The sequence below is a fragment of the Drosophila suzukii genome, unplaced genomic scaffold (assembly GCF_043229965.1).
Source record: "Drosophila suzukii unplaced genomic scaffold, CBGP_Dsuzu_IsoJpt1.0 scf_19, whole genome shotgun sequence".
NCBI classification, from domain to species: Eukaryota; Metazoa; Arthropoda; class Insecta; order Diptera; family Drosophilidae; genus Drosophila; species Drosophila suzukii.
In genome coordinates, this window is record NW_027255906.1 from 304048 (window position 1) to 320176 (window position 16129).

General features: G+C 58.9%; 3 protein-coding genes across 3 annotated transcripts; all 3 read right to left on the minus strand.

Moving 5' to 3' along the window:
• Positions 1-4284: 4284 nt before the first annotated feature.
• On the minus strand, positions 4285-7258 carry LOC139354734 (uncharacterized). Its single transcript, XM_070998969.1, has 3 exons — positions 6737-7258; positions 5198-6536; positions 4285-5111 (listed from the first exon to the last, which is right to left on the minus strand). Exons 1-3 carry the CDS (start codon positions 7256-7258, stop codon positions 4285-4287), a joined length of 2688 nt encoding a protein of 895 aa, XP_070855070.1.
• A 1218-nt stretch (positions 7259-8476) lies between these two features.
• Positions 8477-11450, minus strand: LOC139354735 (uncharacterized). Its single transcript, XM_070998970.1, has 3 exons — positions 10929-11450; positions 9390-10728; positions 8477-9303 (listed from the first exon to the last, which is right to left on the minus strand). Exons 1-3 carry the CDS (start codon positions 11448-11450, stop codon positions 8477-8479), a joined length of 2688 nt encoding a protein of 895 aa, XP_070855071.1.
• Positions 11451-12689: 1239 nt separating this feature from the next.
• On the minus strand, positions 12690-15663 carry LOC139354736 (uncharacterized). Its single transcript, XM_070998971.1, has 3 exons — positions 15142-15663; positions 13603-14941; positions 12690-13516 (listed from the first exon to the last, which is right to left on the minus strand). The coding sequence occupies exons 1-3, from the start codon at positions 15661-15663 to the stop codon at positions 12690-12692; spliced, it is 2688 nt and encodes an 895-aa protein (XP_070855072.1).
• Positions 15664-16129: the final 466 nt, after the last annotated feature.

The following is a 16129-nucleotide window of genomic DNA, read 5'->3' on the forward strand; positions in this document are numbered from 1 at the left end:
GTCTTGAAACCGCGGCTGGTGAACTGCGTGCCGTTGTCGCAAATCAAAGTCCTGGGTGCTCCAAAGCGGGATATTATCCTTTCCCGAAATCCAAACTCCAGTTGGGCGGCTGTGGCCTTCTTTAGGGGGATGATCTCGACCCATTTGGAAAAGACATCTATAAATACGAGCAGCATGGTATTCCCTCGTCGGGTCCGAGGGAGAGGTCCAACGAAGTCGGCTCCGACGAGCGCGAATGGCTCCGTGGGATGGCGGGTGAGCATTTTGCCCGCCGTTTTGCGTTGACTCACCTTGTATTGTTGGCAAACCAAGCAGCTGGTGACGTACCGCACAACGTCTCGATGTAATCCCGACCAGAAATATCGTTGGGCAATCCGTCTGCGAGTCTTCCGGATGCCCAGGTGACCAGCAGAAGGGTGGTCGTGGCATTCCTCCAGCACTCGTTGTCTCTGCTCCCGAGGCACGCAAAGCTTCCATGGGTTGCTGTTTCCCACGTCTGAGGTGTGTCCGATGTGTCGATACAGCTGTCCGTGATCCAGAGTGTAATCCGGAAACTTTTCGGGGCGCCTCTGGACTTCTTCTTGCATCCTCCGGATCCATTTGCACTGAGTTCCGTGTTCCGCGAGCAGCTGAAGCATCCCTAGGGGTTGGCGGGAGAGGGCGTCGGCGACAACGTTGTATTTGCCCTTCCGATAGAGGACAGTAAACTGGTATTGTTGCAGCTCCAGAGCCCACCGGGCTATGCGGCCCGTGGGGTTGTCAATCGAGTTCAACCACTTGAGAGCGAGGTGATCCGTAATCACGTCAAACTGGTAGCCCTCCAAGTAGCAGCGTAGCTTCCGCGTGGCCCAAACTATGGCGAGGCACTCCTTTTCGGTAGTGGAGTAGTTTTCCTCGGCTCGCTCGAGGCGTCGACTTACGTAGGCGATGACCTTCTCCTCTCCATCGATGCTCTGAGTGAGGACTGCTCCAAGTCCTGCATCACTTGCATCCGTCTGAAGCTGGAACTTGTATTCAAAATTTGGCAGGCCAGTACCGGTGCGGCCGTTAGTCTGGCTTTGAGTGTCTCAAATGCCTGCTGTTGGGGCTCCTCCCAGCTCCACTTGACCCCCTTCCTGAGGAGTCGGGACATGGGCTGAACGATGGAGGCGAAATCCTGGACGAGGCGTCGATACCAAGATGCGATGCCCAAATAGCATCGGAGTTCCTTGACTTTGGTTGGCGGGCGTAGTCCCTGTATAGCAGCTATCTTATCTGGGTCCGTCCTGATGCCTTCTTCGCTGATCAAGTGGCCTAGGTATACCAGCTTTTTCTGGAAAAACTTGCACTTGCCTTGATTCAGCCGAAACTTTGCTTCCCGCAGTCGTCGGAAGACTTCCCTGAGATTCCTGGCATGTTCCTCCCATGTCGCCCCGATGACGATGATGTCATCCAAGTAGGCGAAGGCGTGGGGTTCCATATCCGGCCCGATGACGCTGTCAAGGGCTCGCTGGAACGTTGCTGGGGCAGAATGCAGTCCAAAGGGCATGACTTTCCAGTGGAAGAGTCCACGCCCAGGGACGGTGAAAGCCGTGCATTCGCGGCTTCCTTCCGCCATAGGGATCTGCCAGTATCCATTCTTAAGATCCAGCGTTGAGATGAACAAGGCGTTCCGTAGCCGCTCCAATATGTGGTTGATTCGTGGGAGTGGGTACGCATCGGGTATGGAATGTGCGTTGAGTTGTCGATAGTCGACGCACATCCGCATATCCCCTGTCTTCTTCCGCACGAGCACCAGCGGGGCACTGTGCGGGCTACGGGAGGGCTCGATTCGGTCGTCTCGTAATAGCTCGTCCAACTGCTGATTGATTATGCTCTGCATGGCGGGGTTCTTTGGATAATACCGCTGCTTTAGTGGCTTATTATCCCGGAGAGTGATGGTATGCTCGGCGATCTCCGTTGGCCCGCCTTGCTCGTCGAAAAGCTGTAGCTCCCCCTGCAGAAAGTGGGCGGTTTCCTCGGCGTGAGGTTCTTCGGTCACCTGTAGTCTGGTTGGGTCCTCCGCTACAGTGGCCAGGTGTCCGTGGGGACAGTGGCTCCGGAACGGGTTGTGCTTCCGTGCGCTGGCTGATATACACCGATATTCCGTTGTGGTTCCCCAGGCCCAGGTGAGGTGGCTGGTTTGCGTGTGTGAGTTTCCACCGTTGTGGTGGCCAACAGGGCGCTCGTGGAGGGGCGTCGAAACGGGTTCTTCTCCTTTGCCGTGGCGGCGTCCGCCTGCGGTTGTAGGCCGTACCTGTTCTCCGCGGTGATGCAGGTTCCCGCGGTGTCGCCTGACGGGTTCCTTGACAACGGGGGTCCCGAGGGGTCAGGACTTGTCTTCCGCACTGGCGCGTTTGGCTTTATGTGAGTCCTCGGAGCAGGCTTTGGAACTGTTTTGGTCCCCCCCTCGGTGCCTTGCGATGATTGCGGCGTACCGGGTGTGCTTGGGGATTGCGCGGTTGCGGCCGTAGGAGTCGCCCGCGTATCTGGGGTTGGTTATACCTTCCGGGTGGCAGGTGGGGCTAGTTGCAAGCAGACTTGCCCGCAGATTAGAGTTGCGCTGATGGCGCAGAGAAAGTCGATGCCCAAAATCACTTCATCCAGGATCGTTGGCAGGACTAGTAGCGTCAGCCCGATCTGTCGGTCGTTTAAGCCGACTTGCGCCCGGAGGGCCTTGGTCACCTCTTTCTGGGATCCATCTGCCAGAGAGATGCGGGAGTGGACTTCTCTGCTGTTTCTTCCTGAGTCTAGGCGCTTGGCGATCGCTTCGCTGACAAAGCTTCGCGAGGCTCCTGTGTCAATTGTTGCCGAGAAAGGTTGTCCCTCGATGGTAACATTGGCAACAATTCGCCCCCCCGCCAGGCGGAGTGGGGAATCTAGTGATGGGGGAGCACCGAGTGGGTCACCGCGGGCTCCCGACGTGGGCGGCGACCCTGGCCGTTTTCCGTCCGGCGGCAGCAGTCGATGGTACGGATGCTTCGTTTCCAACAGTCCCAGCAGTACATCAGCGGTGGGTTTCGGCATTCTCGTGTGAAGTGTCCAATTTCTCCGCAGCGGTGACAAGCTCGGCCGATGTCAACCGGTGGTTCCACTTCCTGGGCGATCATCCCGTTGGATATCGCAGGCCTCCTGGGTCCAGAGGGCGTTGGAGCGAGAAAGTTCCGGGGTTGAGGTGTGGGTCTTTCGCTGCTCTCCCGGCCGGAATTCCAGCTTGTGGTTGGAATTAGGGCTGCATGTCGAACGGGGTCTCGATCCCGTGCGATTTCGAACGCAGTTGCCAGTTGGGTAAGCCCCTCTAGTGAGGAGAACTCATATCGCCGTATGAATAGCTGGTACTCCGGCATCAAATTCTCGTAGATCCGCTCGAGCTCCTGGTCTAGTGAGTACTTGGCGCGTTGCATCATCAGGCGTAATTCCACTACGTATATTTTGAAGAGCTCGCCCACTTGTTGTTGCCTGGTCCGGATGGCATCTTCTAGGCTCTGGTAGTACCGCGGAGGCAAGAAAAACTCCAGAAACTCTCTCCGGAAAGTTTCCCATGGCTCGGTGTGCATTTGGTATGCCCGGTACCAGCCTTCGGCGCGGCCTGAGAGAAGTCCAATGACGGCCCTCGGTATGTCACTCGTTCTCACATTGTAGGCAGTGGCACCATCCTCGATGCGTTCTATAAAATGAACGGGGTCTGACTGTCCGTCAAAAAGTACGCCCCATCCTCGCAGTTTCTCGGCGAACACGGCCGCGGATATGGAGCTGTGCGGAAGATGGGCGGCTGGGTTGGCGGCCGGTATCTCCCGTCCAGGGCTTTTCCGTAGGTTCCCTAAGCAGGGCACGGAAAACGTGTGATCCTCGATTCCGGGCATCGGTGAGGTGGCCTGACTGGTGGACGTCCTCGGGGTGGGTGCTTCCGGGTATATTGCCTCCAGTGCGGCAAAGCGCTCTCGTAGAGCCGGGCTGTGGTCTCCTCCTCCGATGAAGGATGCCAACCGTGGTCGTAGTTCGTCCACTTGGCCGTTCGGGTCAAGTCCAAACTCTTTTAGTAGAGCCTGCAGCTCGTCCTTCCGGCGGTAGGCGATCCACCTGACCCCCATGTTTGCGGTAGTGGAATCACCCCCGGATGCGGTGAAAAACCTGTCCTCTTCCAGTCCGGCAGCTGCCGGATCTGGCTTTGATTCTGCGTCCTCTGACGTTTTCTTTCCCGAGTCACTGGGCATACGCGCGGTGGCGCTGCCGATGGCTCTGCTGGGGATCACTCGGTGAGCGCTCCTAGTGGCGTGACTGGGCGCTGGGCGCTACCAGGGGCGTGATGCGGCGGGCGCACGGCAGGTGCTGCTTACGTGAGGCAGTGGCTGACCGATGTGGTTGCGGCTGGCGCTCCCGTTGGCGCTCGGTGAGTGCGGCTGGTGAGCGGCGGCGCTGCTGTGGGCGCGGTGATTGGCGCTCGGTTGGCGCTGCTGAGGGCGCCTGTTGGGCACTAACGCCGCTCGATGGGCGCTGCTGATGGGCGCTGAACGCTACTGAGGGCGCGGAAGCCGCTCGGTGGGCGCTGCTGAGGCTGGCGCTCCGGATGGCGCTCGGTGAGCGCGGCTGGTGAGCGGTGGCGCTGATCGTTGGGCGCTCCTGATGAACACGTGGGTGGGCGCTTCCCGTGGCGCGACTGACGCGCGGCAGCGCTGATCGGTGTGGTGAGCGCTCGGTTGGCACTGCTGTTGCCCTGCTTGATGGCGCTCGGTGGTAGCCGCTCGTAGGGCTGTGCGTTGGGCGCGGATGCCGCTGAGGTCTCTGCTGGATCCATTTGCACTGAGTTCCGTGTTTCGCGAGGAGCTGAAGCATCCCTAGGGGTTGTCGGGAGAGGGCGTCGGCGACAACGTTGTATTTGCCCTTCCGATAGAGGACAGTAAACTGGTATTGTTGCAGCTCCAGAGCCCACCGGGCTATGCGGCCCGTGGGGTTGTCAATCGAGTTCAACCACTTGAGAGCGAGGTGATCCGTAATCACGTCAAACTGGTAGCCCTCCAAGTAGCAGCGTAGCTTCCGCGTGGCCCAAACTATGGCGAGGCACTCCTTTTCGGTAGTGGAGTAGTTTTCCTCGGCTCGCTCGAGGCGTCGACTTACGTAGGCGATGACCTTCTCCTCTCATCGATGCTCTGAGTGAGGACTGCTCCAAGTCCTGCATCACTTGCATCCGTCTGAAGCTGGAACTTGTATTCAAAATTTGGGCAGGCCAGTACCGGTGCGGCCGTTAGTCTGGCTTTGAGTGTCTCAAATGCCTGCTGTTGGGGCTCCTCCCAGCTCCACTTGGCCCCCTTCCTGAGGAGTCGGGACATGGGCTGAACGATGGAGGCGAAATCCTGGACGAGGCGTCGATACCAAGATGCGATGCCCAAATAGCATCGGAGTTCCTTGACTTTGGTTGGCGGGCGTAGTCCCTGTATAGCAGCTATCTTATCTGGGTCCGTCCTGATGCCTTCTTCGCTGATCAAGTGGCCTAGGTATACCAGCTTTTTCTGGAAAAACTTGCAGTTGCCTTGATTCAGCCGAAACTTTGCTTCCCGCAGTCGTCGGAAGACTTCCCTGAGATTCCTGGCATGTTCCTCCCATGTCGCCCCGATGACGATGATGTCATCCAAGTAGGCGAAGGCGTGGGGTTCCATATCCGGCCCGATGACGCTGTTAAGGGCTCGCTTGAACGTTGCTGGGGCAGAATGCAGTCCAAAGGGCATGACTTTCCAGTGGAAGAGTCCACGCCCAGGGACGGTGAAAGCCGTGCATTCGCGGCTTCCTTCCGCCATAGGGATCTGCCAGTATCCATTCTTAAGATCCAGCGTTGAGATGAACAAGGCGTTCCGTAGCCGCTCCAATATGTGGTTGATTCGTGGGAGTGGGTACGCATCGGGTATGGAATGTGCGTTGAGTTGTCGATAGTCGACGCACATCCGCATATCCCCTGTCTTCTTCCGCACGAGCACCAGCGGGGCACTGTGCGGGCTACGGGAGGGCTCGATTCGGTCGTCTCGTAATAGCTCGTCCAACTGCTGATTGATTATGCTCTGCATGGCGGGGTTCTTTGGATAATACCGCTGCTTTAGTGGCTTATTATCCCGGAGAGTGATGGTATGCTCGGCGATCTCCGTTGGCCCGCTTTGCTTGTCGAAAAGCTGTAGCTCCCCCTGCAGAAAGTGGGCGGTTTCCTCGGCGTGAGGTTCTTCGGTCACCTGTAGTCTGGTTGGGTCCTCCGCTACAGTGGCCAGGTGTCCGTGGGGACAGTGGCTCCGGAACGGGTTGTGCTTCCGTGCGCTGGCTGATATACACCGATATTCCGTTGTGGTTCCCCAGGCCCAGGTGAGGTGGCTGGTTTGCGTGTGTGAGTTTCCACCGTTGTGGTGGCCAACAGGGCGCTCGTGGAGGGGCGTCGAAACGGGTTCTTCTCCTTTGCCGTGGCGGCGTCCGCCTGCGGTTGTAGGCCGTACCTGTTCTCCGTGGTGATGCAGGTTCCCGCGGTGTCGCCTGACGGGTTCCTTGACAACGGGGGTCCCGAGGGGTCAGGACTTGTCTTCCGCACTGGCGCGTTTGGCTTTATGTGAGTCCTCGGAGCAGGCTTTGGAACTGTTTTGGTCCCCCCCTCGGTGCCTTGCGATGATTGCGGCGTACCGGGTGTGCTTGGGGATTGCGCGGTTGCGGCCGTAGGAGTCGCCCGCGTATCTGGGGTTGGTTATACCTTCCGGGTGGCAGGTGGGGCTAGTTGCAAGCAGACTTGCCCGCAGATTAGAGTTGCGCTGATGGCGCAGAGAAAGTCGATGCCCAAAATCACTTCATCCAGGATCGTTGGCAGGACTAGTAGCGTCAGCCCGATCTGTCGGTCGTTTAAGCCGACTTGCGCCCGGAGGGCCTTGGTCACCTCTTTCTGGGATCCATCTGCCAGAGAGATGCGGGAGTGGACTTCTCTGCTGTTTCTTCCTGAGTCTAGGCGCTTGGCGATCGCTTCGCTGACAAAGCTTCGCGAGGCTCCTGTGTCAATTGTTGCCGAGAAAGGTTGTCCCTCGATGGTAACATTGGCAACAATTCGCCCCCCCGCCAGGCGGAGTGGGGAATCTAGTGATGGGGGAGCACCGAGTGGGTCACCGCGGGCTCCCGACGTGGGCGGCGACCCTGGCCGTTTTCCGTCCGGCGGCAGCAGTCGATGGTACGGATGCTTCGTTTCCAACAGTCCCAGCAGTACATCAGCGGTGGGTTTCGGCATTCTCGTGTGAAGTGTCCAATTTCTCCGCAGCGGTGACAAGCTCGGCCGATGTCAACCGGTGGTTCCACTTCCTGGGCGATCATCCCGTTGGATATCGCAGGCCTCCTGGGTCCAGAGGGCGTTGGAGCGAGAAAGTTCCGGGGTTGAGGTGTGGGTCTTTCGCTGCTCTCCCGGCCGGAATTCCAGCTTGTGGTTGGAATTAGGGCTGCATGTCGAACGGGGTCTCGATCCCGTGCGATTTCGAACGCAGTTGCCAGTTGGGTAAGCCCCTCTAGTGAGGAGAACTCATATCGCCGTATGAATAGCTGGTACTCCGGCATCAAATTCTCGTAGATCCGCTCGAGCTCCTGGTCTAGTGAGTACTTGGCGCGTTGCATCATCAGGCGTAATTCCACTACGTATATTTTGAAGAGCTCGCCCACTTGTTGTTGCCTGGTCCGGATGGCATCTTCTAGGCTCTGGTAGTACCGCGGAGGCAAGAAAAACTCCAGAAACTCTCTCCGGAAAGTTTCCCATGGCTCGGTGTGCATTTGGTATGCCCGGTACCAGCCTTCGGCGCGGCCTGAGAGAAGTCCAATGACGGCCCTCGGTATGTCACTCGTTCTCACATTGTAGGCAGTGGCACCATCCTCGATGCGTTCTATAAAATGAACGGGGTCTGACTGTCCGTCAAAAAGTACGCCCCATCCTCGCAGTTTCTCGGCGAACACGGCCGCGGATATGGAGCTGTGCGGAAGATGGGCGGCTGGGTTGGCGGCCGGTATCTCCCGTCCAGGGCTTTTCCGTAGGTTCCCTAAGCAGGGCACGGAAAACGTGTGATCCTCGATTCCGGGCATCGGTGAGGTGGCCTGACTGGTGGACGTCCTCGGGGTGGGTGCTTCCGGGTATATTGCCTCCAGTGCGGCAAAGCGCTCTCGTAGAGCCGGGCTGTGGTCTCCTCCTCCGATGAAGGATGCCACTTGGCCGTTCGGGTCAAGTCCAAACTCTTTTAGTAGAGCCTGCAGCTCGTCCTTCCGGCGGTAGGCGATCCACCTGACCCCCATGTTTGCGGTAGTGGAATCACCCCCGGATGCGGTGAAAAACCTGTCCTCTTCCAGTCCGGCAGCTGCCGGATCTGGCTTTGATTCTGGGTCCTCTGACGTTTTCTTTCCCGAGTCACTGGGCATACGCGCGGTGGCGCTGCCGATGGCTCTGCTGGGGATCACTCGGTGAGCGCTCCTAGTGGCGTGACTGGGCGCTGGGCGCTACCAGGGGCGTGATGCGGCGGGCGCACGGCAGGTGCTGCTTACGTGAGGCAGTGGCTGACCGATGTGGTTGCGGCTGGCGCTCCCGTTGGCGCTCGGTGAGTGCGGCTGGTGAGCGGCGGCGCTGCTGTGGGCGCGGTGATTGGCGCTCGGTTGGCGCTGCTGAGGGCGCCTGTTGGGCACTAACGCCGCTCGATGGGCGCTGCTGATGGGCGCTGAACGCTACTGAGGGCGCGGAAGCCGCTCGGTGGGCGCTGCTGAGGCTGGCGCTCCGGATGGCGCTCGGTGAGCGCGGCTGGTGAGCGGTGGCGCTGATCGTTGGGCGCTCCTGATGAACACGTGGGTGGGCGCTTCCCGTGGCGCGACTGACGCGCGGCAGCGCTGATCGGTGTGGTGAGCGCTCGGTTGGCACTGCTGTTGCCCTGCTTGATGGCGCTCGGTGGTAGCCGCTCGTAGGGCTGTGCGTTGGGCGCGGATGCCGCTGAGGTCTCTGCTGGATCCATTTGCACTGAGTTCCGTGTTTCGCGAGGAGCTGAAGCATCCCTAGGGGTTGTCGGGAGAGGGCGTCGGCGACAACGTTGTATTTGCCCTTCCGATAGAGGACAGTAAACTGGTATTGTTGCAGCTCCAGAGCCCACCGGGCTATGCGGCCCGTGGGGTTGTCAATCGAGTTCAACCACTTGAGAGCGAGGTGATCCGTAATCACGTCAAACTGGTAGCCCTCCAAGTAGCAGCGTAGCTTCCGCGTGGCCCAAACTATGGCGAGGCACTCCTTTTCGGTAGTGGAGTAGTTTTCCTCGGCTCGCTCGAGGCGTCGACTTACGTAGGCGATGACCTTCTCCTCTCATCGATGCTCTGAGTGAGGACTGCTCCAAGTCCTGCATCACTTGCATCCGTCTGAAGCTGGAACTTGTATTCAAAATTTGGGCAGGCCAGTACCGGTGCGGCCGTTAGTCTGGCTTTGAGTGTCTCAAATGCCTGCTGTTGGGGCTCCTCCCAGCTCCACTTGGCCCCCTTCCTGAGGAGTCGGGACATGGGCTGAACGATGGAGGCGAAATCCTGGACGAGGCGTCGATACCAAGATGCGATGCCCAAATAGCATCGGAGTTCCTTGACTTTGGTTGGCGGGCGTAGTCCCTGTATAGCAGCTATCTTATCTGGGTCCGTCCTGATGCCTTCTTCGCTGATCAAGTGGCCTAGGTATACCAGCTTTTTCTGGAAAAACTTGCAGTTGCCTTGATTCAGCCGAAACTTTGCTTCCCGCAGTCGTCGGAAGACTTCCCTGAGATTCCTGGCATGTTCCTCCCATGTCGCCCCGATGACGATGATGTCATCCAAGTAGGCGAAGGCGTGGGGTTCCATATCCGGCCCGATGACGCTGTTAAGGGCTCGCTTGAACGTTGCTGGGGCAGAATGCAGTCCAAAGGGCATGACTTTCCAGTGGAAGAGTCCACGCCCAGGGACGGTGAAAGCCGTGCATTCGCGGCTTCCTTCCGCCATAGGGATCTGCCAGTATCCATTCTTAAGATCCAGCGTTGAGATGAACAAGGCGTTCCGTAGCCGCTCCAATATGTGGTTGATTCGTGGGAGTGGGTACGCATCGGGTATGGAATGTGCGTTGAGTTGTCGATAGTCGACGCACATCCGCATATCCCCTGTCTTCTTCCGCACGAGCACCAGCGGGGCACTGTGCGGGCTACGGGAGGGCTCGATTCGGTCGTCTCGTAATAGCTCGTCCAACTGCTGATTGATTATGCTCTGCATGGCGGGGTTCTTTGGATAATACCGCTGCTTTAGTGGCTTATTATCCCGGAGAGTGATGGTATGCTCGGCGATCTCCGTTGGCCCGCTTTGCTTGTCGAAAAGCTGTAGCTCCCCCTGCAGAAAGTGGGCGGTTTCCTCGGCGTGAGGTTCTTCGGTCACCTGTAGTCTGGTTGGGTCCTCCGCTACAGTGGCCAGGTGTCCGTGGGGACAGTGGCTCCGGAACGGGTTGTGCTTCCGTGCGCTGGCTGATATACACCGATATTCCGTTGTGGTTCCCCAGGCCCAGGTGAGGTGGCTGGTTTGCGTGTGTGAGTTTCCACCGTTGTGGTGGCCAACAGGGCGCTCGTGGAGGGGCGTCGAAACGGGTTCTTCTCCTTTGCCGTGGCGGCGTCCGCCTGCGGTTGTAGGCCGTACCTGTTCTCCGTGGTGATGCAGGTTCCCGCGGTGTCGCCTGACGGGTTCCTTGACAACGGGGGTCCCGAGGGGTCAGGACTTGTCTTCCGCACTGGCGCGTTTGGCTTTATGTGAGTCCTCGGAGCAGGCTTTGGAACTGTTTTGGTCCCCCCCTCGGTGCCTTGCGATGATTGCGGCGTACCGGGTGTGCTTGGGGATTGCGCGGTTGCGGCCGTAGGAGTCGCCCGCGTATCTGGGGTTGGTTATACCTTCCGGGTGGCAGGTGGGGCTAGTTGCAAGCAGACTTGCCCGCAGATTAGAGTTGCGCTGATGGCGCAGAGAAAGTCGATGCCCAAAATCACTTCATCCAGGATCGTTGGCAGGACTAGTAGCGTCAGCCCGATCTGTCGGTCGTTTAAGCCGACTTGCGCCCGGAGGGCCTTGGTCACCTCTTTCTGGGATCCACCTGCCAGAGAGATGCGGGAGTGGACTTCTCTGCTGTTTCTTCCTGAGTCTAGGCGCTTGGCGATCGCTTCGCTGACAAAGCTTCGCGAGGCTCCTGTGTCAATTGTTGCCGAGAAAGGTTGTCCCTCGATGGTAACATTGGCAACAATTCGCCCCCCCGCCAGGCGGAGTGGGGAATCTAGTGATGGGGGAGCACCGAGTGGGTCACCGCGGGCTCCCGACGTGGGCGGCGACCCTGGCCGTTTTCCGTCCGGCGGCAGCAGTCGATGGTACGGATGCTTCGTTTCCAACAGTCCCAGCAGTACATCAGCGGTGGGTTTCGGCATTCTCGTGTGAAGTGTCCAATTTCTCCGCAGCGGTGACAAGCTCGGCCGATGTCAACCGGTGGTTCCACTTCCTGGGCGATCATCCCGTTGGATATCGCAGGCCTCCTGGGTCCAGAGGGCGTTGGAGCGAGAAAGTTCCGGGGTTGAGGTGTGGGTCTTTCGCTGCTCTCCCGGCCGGAATTCCAGCTTGTGGTTGGAATTAGGGCTGCATGTCGAACGGGGTCTCGATCCCGTGCGATTTCGAACGCAGTTGCCAGTTGGGTAAGCCCCTCTAGTGAGGAGAACTCATATCGCCGTATGAATAGCTGGTACTCCGGCATCAAATTCTCGTAGATCCGCTCGAGCTCCTGGTCTAGTGAGTACTTGGCGCGTTGCATCATCAGGCGTAATTCCACTACGTATATTTTGAAGAGCTCGCCCACTTGTTGTTGCCTGGTCCGGATGGCATCTTCTAGGCTCTGGTAGTACCGCGGAGGCAAGAAAAACTCCAGAAACTCTCTCCGGAAAGTTTCCCATGGCTCGGTGTGCATTTGGTATGCCCGGTACCAGCCTTCGGCGCGGCCTGAGAGAAGTCCAATGACGGCCCTCGGTATGTCACTCGTTCTCACATTGTAGGCAGTGGCACCATCCTCGATGCGTTCTATAAAATGAACGGGGTCTGACTGTCCGTCAAAAAGTACGCCCCATCCTCGCAGTTTCTCGGCGAACACGGCCGCGGATATGGAGCTGTGCGGAAGATGGGCGGCTGGGTTGGCGGCCGGTATCTCCCGTCCAGGGCTTTTCCGTAGGTTCCCTAAGCAGGGCACGGAAAACGTGTGATCCTCGATTCCGGGCATCGGTGAGGTGGCCTGACTGGTGGACGTCCTCGGGGTGGGTGCTTCCGGGTATATTGCCTCCAGTGCGGCAAAGCGCTCTCGTAGAGCCGGGCTGTGGTCTCCTCCTCCGATGAAGGATGCCAACCGTGGTCGTAGTTCGTCCACTTGGCCGTTCGGGTCAAGTCCAAACTCTTTTAGTAGAGCCTGCAGCTCGTCCTTCCGGCGGTAGGCGATCCACCTGACCCCCATGTTTGCGGTAGTGGAATCACCCCCGGATGCGGTGAAAAACCTGTCCTCTTCCAGTCCGGCAGCTGCCGGATCTGGCTTTGATTCTGCGTCCTCTGACGTTTTCTTTCCCGAGTCACTGGGCATACGCGCGGTGGCGCTGCCGATGGCTCTGCTGGGGATCACTCGGTGAGCGCTCCTAGTGGCGTGACTGGGCGCTGGGCGCTACCAGGGGCGTGATGCGGCGGGCGCACGGCAGGTGCTGCTTACGTGAGGCAGTGGCTGACCGATGTGGTTGCGGCTGGCGCTCCCGTTGGCGCTCGGTGAGTGCGGCTGGTGAGCGGCGGCGCTGCTGTGGGCGCGGTGATTGGCGCTCGGTTGGCGCTGCTGAGGGCGCCTGTTGGGCACTAACGCCGCTCGATGGGCGCTGCTGATGGGCGCTGAACGCTACTGAGGGCGCGGAAGCCGCTCGGTGGGCGCTGCTGAGGCTGGCGCTCCGGATGGCGCTCGGTGAGCGCGGCTGGTGAGCGGTGGCGCTGATCGTTGGGCGCTCCTGATGAACACGTGGGTGGGCGCTTCCCGTGGCGCGACTGACGCGCGGCAGCGCTGATCGGTGTGGTGAGCGCTCGGTTGGCACTGCTGTTGCCCTGCTTGATGGCGCTCGGTGGTAGCCGCTCGTAGGGCTGTGCGTTGGGCGCGGATGCCGCTGAGGTCTCTGCTGGATCCATTTGCACTGAGTTCCGTGTTTCGCGAGGAGCTGAAGCATCCCTAGGGGTTGTCGGGAGAGGGCGTCGGCGACAACGTTGTATTTGCCCTTCCGATAGAGGACAGTAAACTGGTATTGTTGCAGCTCCAGAGCCCACCGGGCTATGCGGCCCGTGGGGTTGTCAATCGAGTTCAACCACTTGAGAGCGAGGTGATCCGTAATCACGTCAAACTGGTAGCCCTCCAAGTAGCAGCGTAGCTTCCGCGTGGCCCAAACTATGGCGAGGCACTCCTTTTCGGTAGTGGAGTAGTTTTCCTCGGCTCGCTCGAGGCGTCGACTTACGTAGGCGATGACCTTCTCCTCTCATCGATGCTCTGAGTGAGGACTGCTCCAAGTCCTGCATCACTTGCATCCGTCTGAAGCTGGAACTTGTATTCAAAATTTGGGCAGGCCAGTACCGGTGCGGCCGTTAGTCTGGCTTTGAGTGTCTCAAATGCCTGCTGTTGGGGCTCCTCCCAGCTCCACTTGGCCCCCTTCCTGAGGAGTCGGGACATGGGCTGAACGATGGAGGCGAAATCCTGGACGAGGCGTCGATACCAAGATGCGATGCCCAAATAGCATCGGAGTTCCTTGACTTTGGTTGGCGGGCGTAGTCCCTGTATAGCAGCTATCTTATCTGGGTCCGTCCTGATGCCTTCTTCGCTGATCAAGTGGCCTAGGTATACCAGCTTTTTCTGGAAAAACTTGCACTTGCCTTGATTCAGCCGAAACTTTGCTTCCCGCAGTCGTCGGAAGACTTCCCTGAGATTCCTGGCATGTTCCTCCCATGTCGCCCCGATGACGATGATGTCATCCAAGTAGGCGAAGGCGTGGGGTTCCATATCCGGCCCGATGACGCTGTTAAGGGCTCGCTGGAACGTTGCTGGGGCAGAATGCAGTCCAAAGGGCATGACTTTCCAGTGGAAGAGTCCACGCCCAGGGACGGTGAAAGCCGTGCATTCGCGGCTTCCTTCCGCCATAGGGATCTGCCAGTATCCATTCTTAAGATCCAGCGTTGAGATGAACAAGGCGTTCCGTAGCCGCTCCAATATGTGGTTGATTCGTGGGAGTGGGTACGCATCGGGTATGGAATGTGCGTTGAGTTGTCGATAGTCGACGCACATCCGCATATCCCCTGTCTTCTTCCGCACGAGCACCAGCGGGGCACTGTGCGGGCTACGGGAGGGCTCGATTCGGTCGTCTCGTAATAGCTCGTCCAACTGCTGATTGATTATGCTCTGCATGGCGGGGTTCTTTGGATAATACCGCTGCTTTAGTGGCTTATTATCCCGGAGAGTGATGGTATGCTCGGCGATCTCCGTTGGCCCGCTTTGCTTGTCGAAAAGCTGTAGCTCCCCCTGCAGAAAGTGGGCGGTTTCCTCGGCGTGAGGTTCTTCGGTCACCTGTAGTCTGGTTGGGTCCTCCGCTACAGTGGCCAGGTGTCCGTGGGGACAGTGGCTCCGGAACGGGTTGTGCTTCCGTGCGCTGGCTGATATACACCGATATTCCGTTGTGGTTCCCCAGGCCCAGGTGAGGTGGCTGGTTTGCGTGTGTGAGTTTCCACCGTTGTGGTGGCCAACAGGGCGCTCGTGGAGGGGCGTCGAAACGCGTTCTTCTCCTTTGCCGTGGCGGCGTCCGCCTGCGGTTGTAGGCCGTACCTGTTCTCCGTGGTGATGCAGGTTCCCGCGGTGTCGCCTGACGGGTTCCTTGACAACGGGGGTCCCGAGGGGTCAGGACTTGTCTTCCGCACTGGCGCGTTTGGCTTTATGTGAGTCCTCGGAGCAGGCTTTGGAACTGTTTTGGTCCCCCCCTCGGTGCCTTGCGATGATTGCGGCGTACCGGGTGTGCTTGGGGATTGCGCGGTTGCGGCCGTAGGAGTCGCCCGCGTATCTGGGGTTGGTTATACCTTCCGGGTGGCAGGTGGGGCTAGTTGCAAGCAGACTTGCCCGCAGATTAGAGTTGCGCTGATGGCGCAGAGAAAGTCGATGCCCAAAATCACTTCATCCAGGATCGTTGGCAGGACTAGTAGCGTCAGCCCGATCTGTCGGTCGTTTAAGCCGACTTGCGCCCGGAGGGCCTTGGTCACCTCTTTCTGGGATCCACCTGCCAGAGAGATGCGGGAGTGGACTTCTCTGCTGTTTCTTCCTGAGTCTAGGCGCTTGGCGATCGCTTCGCTGACAAAGCTTCGCGAGGCTCCTGTGTCAATTGTTGCCGAGAAAGGTTGTCCCTCGATGGTAACATTGGCAACAATTCGCCCCCCCGCCAGGCGGAGTGGGGAATCTAGTGATGGGGGAGCACCGAGTGGGTCACCGCGGGCTCCCGACGTGGGCGGCGACCCTGGCCGTTTTCCGTCCGGCGGCAGCAGTCGATGGTACGGATGCTTCGTTTCCAACAGTCCCAGCAGTACATCAGCGGTGGGTTTCGGCATTCTCGTGTGAAGTGTCCAATTTCTCCGCAGCGGTGACAAGCTCGGCCGATGTCAACCGGTGGTTCCACTTCCTGGGCGATCATCCCGTTGGATATCGCAGGCCTCCTGGGTCCAGAGGGCGTTGGAGCGAGAAAGTTCCGGGGTTGAGGTGTGGGTCTTTCGCTGCTCTCCCGGCCGGAATTCCAGCTTGTGGTTGGAATTAGGGCTGCATGTCGAACGGGGTCTCGATCCCGTGCGATTTCGAACGCAGTTGCCAGTTGGGTAAGCCCCTCTAGTGAGGAGAACTCATATCGCCGTATGAATAGCTGGTACTCCGGCATCAAATTCTCGTAGATCCGCTCGAGCTCCTGGTCTAGTGAGTACTTGGCGCGTTGCATCATCAGGCGTAATTCCACTACGTATATTTTGAAGAGCTCGCCCACTTGTTGTTGCCTGGTCCGGATGGCATCTTCTAGGCTCTGGTAGT

What these genes read in the sequence shown, in the direction of transcription:
- LOC139354734 (XM_070998969.1), bottom strand. Translation starts at nt 7,258, where the DNA reads ATGCCGAAACCCACCGCTGATGTACTGCTGGGACTGTTGGAAACGAAG. An exon ending in CCCCACCTGCCACCCGGAAG is followed by an intron (nt 6,537 to 6,736) that starts GTATAACCAACC and finishes CCCGTTGTCAAG; the next exon opens with GAACCCGTCAGGCGACACCG. An exon ending in CCAGCTTCAGACGGATGCAA is followed by an intron (nt 5,112 to 5,197) that starts GTGATGCAGGAC and finishes GCCTCGAGCGAG; the next exon opens with CCGAGGAAAACTACTCCACT.
- LOC139354735 (XM_070998970.1), bottom strand. Translation starts at nt 11,450, where the DNA reads ATGCCGAAACCCACCGCTGATGTACTGCTGGGACTGTTGGAAACGAAG. An exon ending in CCCCACCTGCCACCCGGAAG is followed by an intron (nt 10,729 to 10,928) that starts GTATAACCAACC and finishes CCCGTTGTCAAG; the next exon opens with GAACCCGTCAGGCGACACCG. An exon ending in CCAGCTTCAGACGGATGCAA is followed by an intron (nt 9,304 to 9,389) that starts GTGATGCAGGAC and finishes GCCTCGAGCGAG; the next exon opens with CCGAGGAAAACTACTCCACT.
- LOC139354736 (XM_070998971.1), bottom strand. Translation starts at nt 15,663, where the DNA reads ATGCCGAAACCCACCGCTGATGTACTGCTGGGACTGTTGGAAACGAAG. An exon ending in CCCCACCTGCCACCCGGAAG is followed by an intron (nt 14,942 to 15,141) that starts GTATAACCAACC and finishes CCCGTTGTCAAG; the next exon opens with GAACCCGTCAGGCGACACCG. An exon ending in CCAGCTTCAGACGGATGCAA is followed by an intron (nt 13,517 to 13,602) that starts GTGATGCAGGAC and finishes GCCTCGAGCGAG; the next exon opens with CCGAGGAAAACTACTCCACT.